Source organism: Corvus cornix, chromosome 1 (genome assembly GCF_000738735.6).
Source record: "Corvus cornix cornix isolate S_Up_H32 chromosome 1, ASM73873v5, whole genome shotgun sequence".
Taxonomy (NCBI): domain Eukaryota; kingdom Metazoa; phylum Chordata; class Aves; order Passeriformes; family Corvidae; genus Corvus; species Corvus cornix.
Window position 1 is genome coordinate 41717150 of NC_046332.1, and position 12257 is coordinate 41729406.

Here is a 12257-nt window from a genome sequence, read left to right on the forward strand (position 1 = left end):
CATCTATAGATTCTTATCAGAGCAACTTCAGTCTTAAGTAAGAGCAATTACAAATAGGCCAACTTCTTTTAGTCTGGAAGAAGAAAGGCAATATTGAATCATGCACACTGCAAAGGTTTGTTTTGGCCAGAAGCAAGAAAAAGCCTCCATATTAAACTCTGTGTATGCAGAGTTTATCCTGCTTGGAAGCAACTGAAAACTGAATTAAAAAAAAAAAAATTAATAAAATGTGCAGGTGGTCTTGCACTTGCCAAGATATTTTTTGAAGCTGAATGGGCCTTGTTTCCTCTTCAGTATCTCTTTTAATTTCACAACCCAATAATCATGATCATCAACCCAGAACATAATATTAAACCTTTTATGCTTGCTGTGTGTTTGAGAAAGACTGTTGGAAGACATTTACCCCAATGTATTGTGTGCTCTCAGATCCCATTCTGTGTTGTCATGTCTGCAAATATTTACAAAGCAAAAAATACTGTCTGACTCAGCAATGCAACTCACATGTCTTTCATGCTGTTCCATATCATTGCTTCAGACCAAAACAACACAAAAACACCACTGCGAATTATGAAAGACAGAAATACTATTAGTGGCCTACAGCCAACCATGGTCTAAACAGTTTGCTTGTAAGCTCATCACATGCATTCAACATTTGGAATACTGCTCAAAACCTCTGGCTGCACAAATATAGATCCTCATTCAAGGAACTCAAGCAACAGTTTCATTTGACTAAAATCAGGGGGATCAGCAACTGATCTGCTTTAAATGTTGCAACCCCACACCCAGCTCCACTGGTCACACAAGAACGCATGGTCCTTTGCAAAGAAAAAGCAACAGGATTCCCAAGCACAGGGAGAGAGCAAGCCTGCAGCATGCTAGCCTTCATCAAAGTCTGTGACCTCCTCAGAATGTCCATAACATCCATTCAAGAACTGCAGAAGTGTCTGACTTCAGCATGGCACTCTTCACTGTAGGCTGCAGGGCTCACTAGCACATGTCCCAGCAAAGATGAAAAGTAGGATGTAATTACATATAGATCTGCCACTTTCCAACAGCCCCAGTATTAGTCCACCTGGTACCCATGAAGATCACCCACTACAGGTTGTCTTAGGTAATTTTAAAGGTACAAAGTTTAATCACAATGTTGAATGATCACAACTAGGAAGAGAGCAATTAACTAATAATTTCAGATGCTTGTTCTCTTCATCACTCCAAGAAGCAATTTACACCACAGGAGTAAAACATCCATCATACTGCCATTAGGATGAAAACCTTATTTATATTAGGGGTTAATGATTTCTTCATTGACTATACAGAGAAGATCAGTGTAACACACATTTTGATGTTCTAAGTATGTAAGTTTTCAAAGAAAAAGCTTGTTTGAAGTTTGAGTTGGACGGAAGCTTGCTTAGCTTAGTTCAGAGATGGTCTCAGTTCTTCTATGAAGTTTCAGATGACAGGCTAACAAGTCATGAAGCTTGATAAAACACAAAATAGTTTTAAAGAATGAAACAGAAATAACAAATACATACTTTTATTACGAACACATACTTTTCTTTTTTTTAATGAGAATAAATCTGATTTCTGTATCAGAAGGAACTGCAATTCTGTCCTGTTTCCTGACTTAACATTTCAGTTCTAAGAAAAAAATCCTCCACCTTCTCTAAGCCTTCTTTCAGTGACTAGGAAAGGCATACAAAATATTATTAAGTTCAATATGGCTCCAAACTTTAAACAAAAACATCTTCCCAAATCAACTGTATACCCATTACATGCATTGTATACATGCTGGAAAATAAACACTGGCAAATACAGTCTTGGAAATGGCTCAAGTGACTGGGGTTTTGGAAAGGGTTTATAGAATATATAAATGCTGTCAACTGGAAGATGTTAACAAGAAGACTAATGTTAACTCTGTTCATTTTCAAGATGCATTTTTGCATTTCGCCATGTAAGAAGGTACATGGCAATGTGCAAAAGCAGGTTCTCCCACGTGAGGCTGGAACACATCAGGCTGCTCCCAGGCCAGAGGCTCATCACTTTTCCCAAACTGATAATCGTGGATCCTAGAGGTGAAGTTCAGCAGCGCTGTTTTTATGCAGTCTCCCCATTCATTCCCCGTGGGGCCACAGCACACGGCCACGTTCACTCGAGGCACCTGCGTCCCGCACTGCTGCGCTGCAGACCCTGGGCAGCACCTCGGCTGTCCAGGACATCCTCTGCCGGCAGCTCCCGGAGGGAACCGCACCGGAGTTCAGGCTGAAAACACCCTTCCTACGGGGCGGGCGGTGTCCGAGGTCTCGCTGCGGCCCTGCTGCGTGCTCACCATCCCCGGGCATCACAAGGGACGAGGCCAGTCCTGGTGGGGCAGTGTCCACCAGAGCCAGAGGAGCATCGAGCCCTGGGCTCAGACCCTCCGGTCGATAAAGTCCCCTACCCAGGAGAGCAGCACGCCGACAGCCCTTACAGGAGCCGAAGGCGGCGAGGCTGTGGCAGGGCCGGGAGACGATCCCGCTCCCGCCAAGGAGCCCTGGGGCGACGGCGGCGCCCCGCACACCCGGCCCCTGAGAGCCCCGGCAGCGGAGCCTGTGCGGCCGGAGCCGCCCCGGAGCCGGCGCTCGCCCCGCTCTGCCCCGCCGCCGGCACATCAGAGGCACACGGAGGACACGGGCCGCGGGTGCTGAGGGACGCCCGGCGGGGCCCGCCTGGTCAGCCGGGACCGAGCACTCCGCGTTGTCGGGGGCGAGGTGCCGCCCGCAGCCCGGAGGGGATGCTGGAGGTTCCGCCGACTCCCGGGAAACCTCCTCGAAGTTGCCCCGAGAAGTTTGGGACCGCCGGGAGATGCAGCCGCCGGGCAGAGCCGCCCCCTCAACCCACATCTCCCTCCTGCCACCTGGCCACACGCTCCTGGACCCCCACGCCCTGGCCGATCCCCCCCGGAACGGGACCCCACCTAGACCGACCCCCGTCGTCCTCTCGGGACAGGGCCCTCGCTCCCGGGACAGGGGAACGGCAGCCCCGGGGCGCGCTCAGGGCATCCCCCGCGAAAGCAGCCCTTGGGAATAAATAAAGCAGCAGGACACTTACCATCTCGCCTGATGTTGGAAGCCCGCAGGGCTTTTATAGATCCGCTCTGAGCAGGGGCGGTGGTGCCCTGACGGCTGCAGAAGTTCGCACAGACGACGGCGTAGAGCAGGAGGAGGATGAGCAGTTGCATTGGGACCAGCTGCGAGCGGGACCGTGTCTCTGCGAAGAAACGGGCTCTCCCGCCGAGGGTGCTTCCCTCACTCGTGTTCTCTTCCCCCTTACCGGACTTTTTTTGGTTGTTGAGGGTTGCTTGTGTGTTTGGGGGAGCTGTATGCAGGGGGGGAAAAAAAGGCACGATCCCCGCCAAAAAAAAAAAAAAAAAAAAAGGAAAAAAAGCAGAACCCCAGAGCACGCGAAGCAGCGGTCACCGCCGCCGCGCTACTCTCCGAGCTGCCTCCAAACTTCCTGCATGCTGAACTTTCGGCTGGCCTTCTGGGCCGGCCGAACTCAGCAGAGGTGCGGAGCTCCCGGGCCGGGACCGCCGCGCACTCCCCTCGTCCAGCACGGCCGTGCCCCAGTGGCAGGCGGGGGCTGCCGCAGCCGCGCTCCCCCGCGGCCGCCGCCGGGCTGCACCGCGCCTCGCACCGCCCCGCCCGCCCGCCGCGGGAGCGCCGCCGGGGGCTGCAGCGCCGGGAGCGCCCCGCTCTCCGCGCCGGGGGCCGGGGGAAAGGGGGCCCGGGGGAAGGGGTGGGAGCCGTGCCCGGGCCCTCCCTGAGCTACCGGCCGCGCCGTCTCCACTCTGGCCAAAAAGTGGCAGGAGGGGTGGTGCGAGGAGGGGGCTGTCCCCGCTGCGGAGTGAACGCCGGGCTCCCGGCGAGTGGGGTAGGACGGGCGCCGTGTGCCAAGGGCTCTCCGCCAGCAAAGGGGCCACGCACCCGAAGGTCCCGTCACCCTCAGGCTCTCGGTGGCCACGTAAAAGTCATCCCTGGGCCGAGTGACTCAAATCTCCGAGCTGTTCCACGGCGTGTGAAGAGACTTAGTGGGATAACTCGTGAATAACCCGCAGTTGTCCCTGGGAGAAACATACGGGCTGTTTCTGTCATGCCAAGCACTGTCCAAAGCCTTTCATAAAAAGTTAGTTCTTACCAATTTAGACCCTCTAAATTTGGTCTGGTATTAAAAGATTGTATTACTGCCTGGAAGAGTTTAGGTCTAAACCAAAGGCATGTGAGGGTTGTGGTCAGATTGCTAGTTTAATACTCTTTTTCCTTCCATTAGCTGCAATGAAAATAATCAAAAAGAAGATGCAGAAAAAAGCTCGCTCAGATTTTAACAGTTTTCTAATAAATTCTTCCCTACTCAGTTTATTTCTTACAACATTTCATGCAGTCTTAGCCAGTCTAACAAACTGTTACACGCTGCCAGATCTTTAACAACATGAAACATACGTCACTAGCAGAAGAATGTCAATATGGTGCTGTATCAGGAGTCTTGGATGAGTCCTGCTACACTCTGAGGACTGCCTCTGGCTGTGCGAAGCATTTTCTCCAAGAGTGTGCTAAGATGACAATGGGACTGAAACATCTTGTATGCCTTAAGAAACAGTAGGGTGCAATTCTGTTATGCATAATTCATGCTTCTTTATCCCTTTCATGTTCCCCAAAACTGACAGTGAACCTAATCCTGCTCCCATGTGGTAGATAATGGAAAGGCTCCAACAGTGCTTCATTTGTGAGCAGATGTGCCTGTATTTTAGGTGCCCATTTCAGGGGGGGAGCTGGGTGAACAGAGGGAAGGTGGCCAATTCAATCATCCTAATGGAAGCAGAAAGTCAAATAGAGGGCACAGAGCAAATGAGTATGGGGGAGCCTGGGAGATGTTCTCTGTTCATTCAGTCAATGTGTCTGCCTCTTTCCAGTTACCTTACAAGGAACTGCCAGAAAATGCCAATAGAATCCCAGCTCCCCAGCTCTCTTCCGAGTGGAGGTACCTTTTAAGATAAAAGGAGGTGGTCAATACCCTGACCTTTACCACAACCCCGTGGTGAAGTCTTGCCTTTCTTGGTGCCTTCAGGCCCTCAGTCTCTTTTAGTTTCAGGATGCTGGAACCAGTCATTGGTTCTCTTTGGGGGAGTGGCCATTTTAAGAGAGGGAGAGAAAGAGAAAGAGGGACGGATTACCTTCCAACCAAAAGTCAGACAAAAGGTGTTTTGACAGTATCTGAGCAGTTGCACAATTCAGTCAAGAAAGGGCACTGTTTCCAAGACTGTTTCTGTATCCAGCTTCATCCATATAAATTTTCTTATATAAAATTCATTTGTCTTCCCAAGACCTGGGTCTGGAGAGAGAGTCTCTCTGGCCCCATGCCTCCCTGGCTGCAAAGGTCCAACTTTAACAGAAAAGTAGAACAGGCTTTTGTCTTATACACTTCACAGCTGTTTGGTTGATGTGCTCCCTGGCTTTATAGAGACTATAAGTTTAAACTTCCTCAGGCTGACCAGGGCACAGAACTGAGGTTTCCTCAGCACTTTTTTTTTTTTTTTTTTTAAGAGTACATACTGTTGTGGTACATAAGATGAAGCTCCTGTTTATGTAGCAGAGATACCTGGTTGCTTAGAGAATTCTCAAGCAAAACAGCATGAGGCCTCATAAACTAGATGATGATGGAGACAGCAAGTGGATTCCACCACCAGTGGCTTTGATATACATTGAGAGGAACTGTGTATAACTCCTGTCATATGCTCACAGTACATTTCTGTTTCTCTCTGTGCAAAACACGGGATGGTGCCACTCTTTTTTCTTAAAGCAAAAAATATTTTTGTAGCAGAACAGACAAGTGTCTTTCTCAGTTCAGAAAACAGGGAGTAATATTGTGGGGTCCAAAACAGAGACCTAGTTCTATGAATTACCAGGTATTTATTTTAGCCCTAGTATCAGAAAACCCTCAGATTTTCCAATTTGGTGTACAGAAAGATTTTGGGACAGAGAAGCAAGACTAACATGCATTGGTAGACCATAGTAGGAAAGGCCTCTATTCCAATGACTGTTGCTACAGCTTCTTAGTTCACTTTAAAGACCACTAAACCCACCAAAACCCAGAAATGTATCTCTATAATAAAGTGTCAGAGAACCCCCTGTCAAAGTGTGAGAAGTTTGGATTATACTCAGACATTTTTATAAACACATCACTGTGTCTTTCCTTTCTGGAAAACATTCTAGCACACTGGCTAATCTGCATTCTAAGTGCTTGGGACAATTTAAAGCATCAGGTGGCTTCTACAGGAAGACCTACAGCAAGTCGTGGTTACTGCACAAAAAGACACACTGATGTATAACTGTGATAACCTAAACTGTACATTTATCTGCTCAGCTGGGATCCTAATAACAGTCTTCACAGTTGGCATGAAGCTCAATTAATAGAAATTAAAAAGAAAATAATATAATTATTGTTAATCAACCTGGAAAAGCTTATCATGCTAACTTGGAAATCTGGTTGACAAGCAGAATAGTGTCAAATTATGGCTTTCATAAGGTACCAATTGGTATTGCACAATTTGAATCATATGAAATGAAATCCATGCATACTAAATGTTTTCAAAACTTCTTAAATGACAGGCTCAAAAATGTTTATGAAAAGAGGAAACATTGTTAAATGGATTCTCTTTGAGAGAGTGCCACTTAGGCTAATTTTTTAATTCTGCATTGATTTGCATTTCCAACAATGACCTGTGAAAAATGCAGCTATTACTGATGACTTTTGAAAATGACAAAAACTTTGGGGGAGTAACAATGGGATGATTTATAGCATTGGTGTTATCTAGAGACAGATGTGTAGATGCTGGATATGGCTGTAAAGCTGAGCCCTGACACAGCTCATGCTTTAAAATAGCCACTGGCAGCACTGCCCAGTGCCTGTGACTGGGCAGTGCTATCCACCTCACCTCATTTTAGTCCTCTGAAGGTGCCTAGAGTTAGCCAGTCACACTGATTCTCATTGTTCATGGAGAGAATTGGATACCCATCAGAGGGCACTCTAGCCCAGCGGTTTTAGGCAGCTGTGCTGGGGTGGTCTGGAAGGTCCAGTTTCTCTCCACTGACTATGGAGTAAGTGCAGGGAACAAGTACATTCATAGTTGTAGGATAGAGTAGTTAATCCTAGAAAGCGCTGAAGCAGAAAAAAGTGATGGGGGTGGATTATCAAGGAAGTCAATGGGCTGTAGCCATCTCTGTTATCACTTATTGTCTGGGAGATGTTCCAGTGCCATAGAGTTTGTCTGTGCAGCACAAATGCACTGTTTGTTCAGAACATTTGAACTATGTTGATTAAGTAGCAAAACCCAACTCTGTGAGTTTTCTCTGGGATCCCTGAATATTTATTTAGATAAGGGAATATCAATTAGAGTAGGGGCATTTTGCTTTCTTCTGTTATTATTAGACTGCTGCATGGAGTTCCTGTGCATAAAGTCTTAGAAAGGATCATAATAAAGTGAAAAAAATCTGAGAGGAAAACCACAGGGTTGGCTAGAGGTTGAGAAACATGCCACTCAGGGAAAAGCTTAAAAAATCAAAAGCCATTTAGCTTGTCAAGGAGAAAATCAGAGGGGTCACAGCTACCTCCCAGAGGTAGGATATTGATTCTAGAAGGCTATTCTATCCAGTGGACAATGATGTATCAAGGGGAATGCTGGAGATAGACAAATTAAGGTTAGAAGTAAAAGGCGCACTTTTCGCTGTGGAAAGCTATGGATATACCAAAGTTCTTCACCACTGAAAATCTGAAAGGCAAGATTTGGTGTTTTCCTAAAACCAGTCAAGTGGTTTCAAGCTGTGCTTAGGAACTCATGGGGTCTATTGATCACTTTTAGAAAGTCTGTAAAGGCAACAGAGAAAAGCATGTTCATATGTGCCATACTACAAGCCACAGATAAAATTTTAAGTGATTCTGCAGTTTCTTGGAAAACAGCAACTAAAAACAATATGCCTCCAGGGATTAATTCCAGGCACTGTGATTTCTGTTATATAGGAGGGCAGTCAAGTGAGGGCAATGACCTCATCCTCCAGTTTGTAATCTGTGAATAAGATATAAGAATGAGCAGAGGTGCATAGAGTAGGATGGAGAAACATCTCATGATTGCTAAAATATGTGTCTTAAGCAAACAACTGTAACCATGATGGAAGACCAAAAGAATGTAAGGAAAATTAGACCAAGCAATTATATGTCTGGAATTAGAAAACACAGGCAGAGTTATATGTTACTAAGAAAATCACCCCAGGCGATTTTTCTTGAGACATCAAGAAAGAAAAGTGCAGCACAGGGATCCGTGGCCAGATTTACTACCTGAGCTACAGGCAGTGATTCAACAACACACATAGAAAATCCCCAGTGAAACTGATCGCTTTAGGTGATCAGACCTATCAAACACAAGTACTGCTGCCTGGTATCAATACAAACATAGCATTGATTTGTGGATCTTCGTGTTAGAATGCTGAACGTTAGATATGGGCCACAGACCTGCAAGTGGTGCTGCTGTTTGTCCTCCTCCAGAAACCAGCTGTGCAAGGTCACTTGTCTGGCCCATTCTTGAGAACAGCTGCAGGTAGCTTTGATTTATCCTGTCTTCTGATTTTCCTTCTTGTGCCTGCACCGCTGCAGAATGCTGTGCCCTTCCCCCTTTCAGTGTATACCTCCCTCCCCTTCTCTTAAATGACTTTTGCTGACTTTATGTAACTTTTGGATAGTTCTCCACTGCAAATGTTAAGAGACAAATATTGCACCAACATGCACATAGGGAGAGAAAGAAAAAACAATATCCCAAGCTGAACACGTTGATATATTAAATTTTGAGAAACCACTATATCATTCAGACTGTCTCACTGGTACGTAGTGACAGTACCAATTGACATATAGTGCGCTTGGAATATTCAGACTCATGCTTTCAAAAAATGGGTATAAGCCACAATGAAATAAGAAATGTGGCCCTCCTGAAGTTAAGTAGGATTTTTACCCCCCATTTATATCAGTGGAGCCAGCATTTAGACATAAATTCAGGTTTAAAAATACTGTGCTATGTTTTCTCCTAAGTTTGTCATAATAAGAAAGTAATAGCTTCAGAAAGACTGCATTTCTTCTGTAGCCCAGTTCCCAGGTTTATAGATTTAAAGACAAAGAGACCTTTCTGACATGATACAGTTTTATTTCTTGCATTTCTAAAACCATTTTGCTGTCTGACCTCCTGCTTAAAAGCATGGTATCTTTTAGAAAAAGAAAAGATAAAAACTTGATTTTAAAATAGTAGGAAATCAATTTTACAGTATCTTGAGACAGAGAATCACCCACCATCAATGTTAGGTAATTCAAGTGATTAATGACTGATTTTAAAGATTTTTTTTTTTTGTCCCTGATCTTGTGCTGTGAATGAACAGCAATGGTTTATCAGGATCCTCTGCTTAGTTTTAAATATTTGGATGCAAGTAATCTGAAACTATTGGTTTGGACTTGGTAAAAGATCTGTCCTCAAACCCTTGTGTCTACTACCTAACTGCTTGTGTTATTTCTGTGATCAATTTCTTTGCACCTGTCAAAATTATGTCAGATTTTGTTTGCCTTCAATACATTTGAGTTAGAAAACTGTCATCTAAAATTTTAGAGAAATTCTGGGAATGTTTTACTACTGGTAAGGTGAGATCGCTAGGATCTGAGGTTTCAGATGGAATTTTTCATGATAATTCACGCTTCCTCTTTTCATGTTGCAGATACTAGTTCACAAAAAAAGCAACAAGTTTAAGTAAGACAGAGAAACAGTGTGGTGTAGGTTCCTGTGTGTGTAATACTGCCCAGACATTCCTTCTGGACTACTCTGTGTTCTCTCCTCTGGGGCAAGATGCATTTCCCGTCTCTTGACGTCAGCATTTGTTTTCTTCAGCACGTTTTCAGCATGGGAACATTTTTCAAATTCTGTAAATTATTGTCTTGTAAAAAACTTAGGAGATACCACCTGAGCATTGTTGCAAAGACTGAAATGCATCTCGATACTGGAGCCTGGGAACAATAACTCATGTCTTGGCACCACAAAGATGGCACATGAACTTCTTGCTATCCACTGTGTTACCATTTGTATTCAGGTCAGAAAACATGTAAGAGATCAAATATCTTCCCTTGTTGATTGAAGATTTCCCCTCAATTTCCCAAGGCTGAAGTTCTGAGCAGCCATCATACATACAGGTCCCATGTAAATTCCTCTACTCAGCCACTTAGAGGATCAGAAGTTTATTGAAATATTTTAAGGATTTTATAGGGACTGAACCTTCTAGTTATGTAAAATTCTTCTTGTCCTCCTGAGTTACAGCTTGCCTGTATTCCTTTGTCTTCAGTTCAATAGAACACCACTTACTCATATTGTTGACAGTGTTTCAGAACTGCCAAGCCATGATGCTGGGCTTTTTTTTGTCATTCCTTTGTGGGTAATTTCATTCCTCTTTGAGGTCTGGGCACACACATGCAATGGAGATACTTCCTAAATCTGATTGTCCAAAAACTTCAGCCCTTATTTTTTCTGTTTTTCTTTCTCTGTCAAGAATTTTCCCACACTGCTTTATACGTAGGGAAGATTCTGGCTTGCAGTGAGAAATGTGCAATGCAGAATGGTGAACCCTTTATCCATTGCTGACACTCTTGGTACTGTGTTTGGTTATGTTGTTGGAAAGTAAATTGGTCATATTTCCTCTTGATATGCCTGTATTTCACAGATATAGCAAAATGAAGCCTTTTCAGTTGTTTAAAAATCAACAATTTGACATCATTAAATGGAAAAATCCAGAACAGAAAGGTCAAAAATCCAAAACGCTGAGGCTTAGAATTCAATGCACAGAGCTTTTATCATAGAATCATAGAATGGTTTGGGTTGGAAAGAACCGTAATGATCTTTTAGTCAAACCCCCCTGCTGTGGGCAGGGACATCTTTCACTAGATCAGGTTGCTCAAAGCCCCATCCAACATGACTTTCACCATTTCCAGTAGTGGGACAACCACAACTTCTATCAGCACCCTGTTCCAGTACCTCACCACCCTCACAATGAAAACAACCAAAACAATTATTCCTTACATCCAATCTGAACCTCCCCTCTTTCACTTTAAAACCTTTGCCCCTTGTCCTGTCATTACAGGTCCTGGTAAAAAGTCTCTCTCCATCTGTCCTATAAACCCTGTTTAGTTATCGGACGACATCAATAAGGTCCTCCCTGAGACTTTTCCATGCTGAATAATCCCAGCTCTGTTAGCCTTCATCCATAGGACAGATTTACCAGCCCTTGGACCATTTTCAGGGTCCATGTCTGGACCTGCTCTAACAGGTTGCTGTCTTTCTTGCACTGGGACCTCCAGAGTTGGATGAAGCACCTCAGGTGGGGTCTCACAAAGGTAAAATTGAGGGAGGAAAACACCTCCCTTGCCTTGCTGGCCACATGTCTTTTGATGAAGCCCAGGATATGGTTGGCTTTTGGGCCATGAGCACACATTGACTGGTCACGTCCAGTTTTCCATCCACCGCTATCCCCAAGTCTTTCTCCCCAGGGTTTCTCTCAATCCATTCATTCCTCCAGTCCATATTCATGCTGGGCATTGTCCTGACCCACATGCAGTCTTCCACTCAGCCGTGTTGTAAAATGTACTCTGAACTTACCGTTTGTTTTTTTTTTTTTTAACGAAGATAATTTTAGATCATAAGGAAAACAGAACCCATATACAATTGAGTAAAACATATAAGCATATAAGATTTTCAAATGGAATTTATTTATAAATATTGGAGAAAGTACATGAAGCATATTTAAGCTTTTCTTTTAAATATATACAGTTTGTAAATCAGCTTGTTAAGAAAAAAATCTTTTGAATCTGCTTTGGATGCAATGCATGACTGTCTTCACTTACTTTAGGGGCACCAGTGAAAATGACTTGTCTGTGGTTCCAGATTAGTGGGAATACATTCAGGCTGCCCAAATCTTTCTTGAGATCACATTGTCATACAGACGAGTTGAGTTCACAGTTTTATTCACACAACACATTAACACAAACTAGTTAACCACCTGGCATTGGTTAAGCAGAATTTATGCTGATACTCTGCTAATGACCTTGCACTATCATTAGACTAAATCAATCTCCTGGGGGAGAACCCAACAAGGCATACTAATTTGATGCATTCCTAGGAAGCAGCATGTACAGTAAAACATATTTTGCCA

General features: G+C 44.4%; 1 protein-coding gene across 4 annotated transcripts in view; it reads right to left on the reverse strand.

Annotated features, from left to right (window-relative positions):
* PDGFD (platelet derived growth factor D) overlaps positions 1-3639 on the reverse strand; it is a 146183-nt gene extending 142544 nt beyond the window's left edge. For 2 of the 4 annotated variants that reach the window (XM_039563969.1, XM_039563961.1), the window contains exon 1: positions 3088-3639. In XM_039563969.1, the coding sequence (XP_039419903.1) occupies positions 3088-3217 (130 nt within the window). In that variant the 5' untranslated portion in view covers positions 3218-3639. The remainder of the gene's footprint in view (positions 1-3087) is intronic. The other 2 variants (XM_039563966.1, XM_039563955.1) reach the window with 1 other exon arrangement.
* Positions 3640-12257: the final 8618 nt, after the last annotated feature.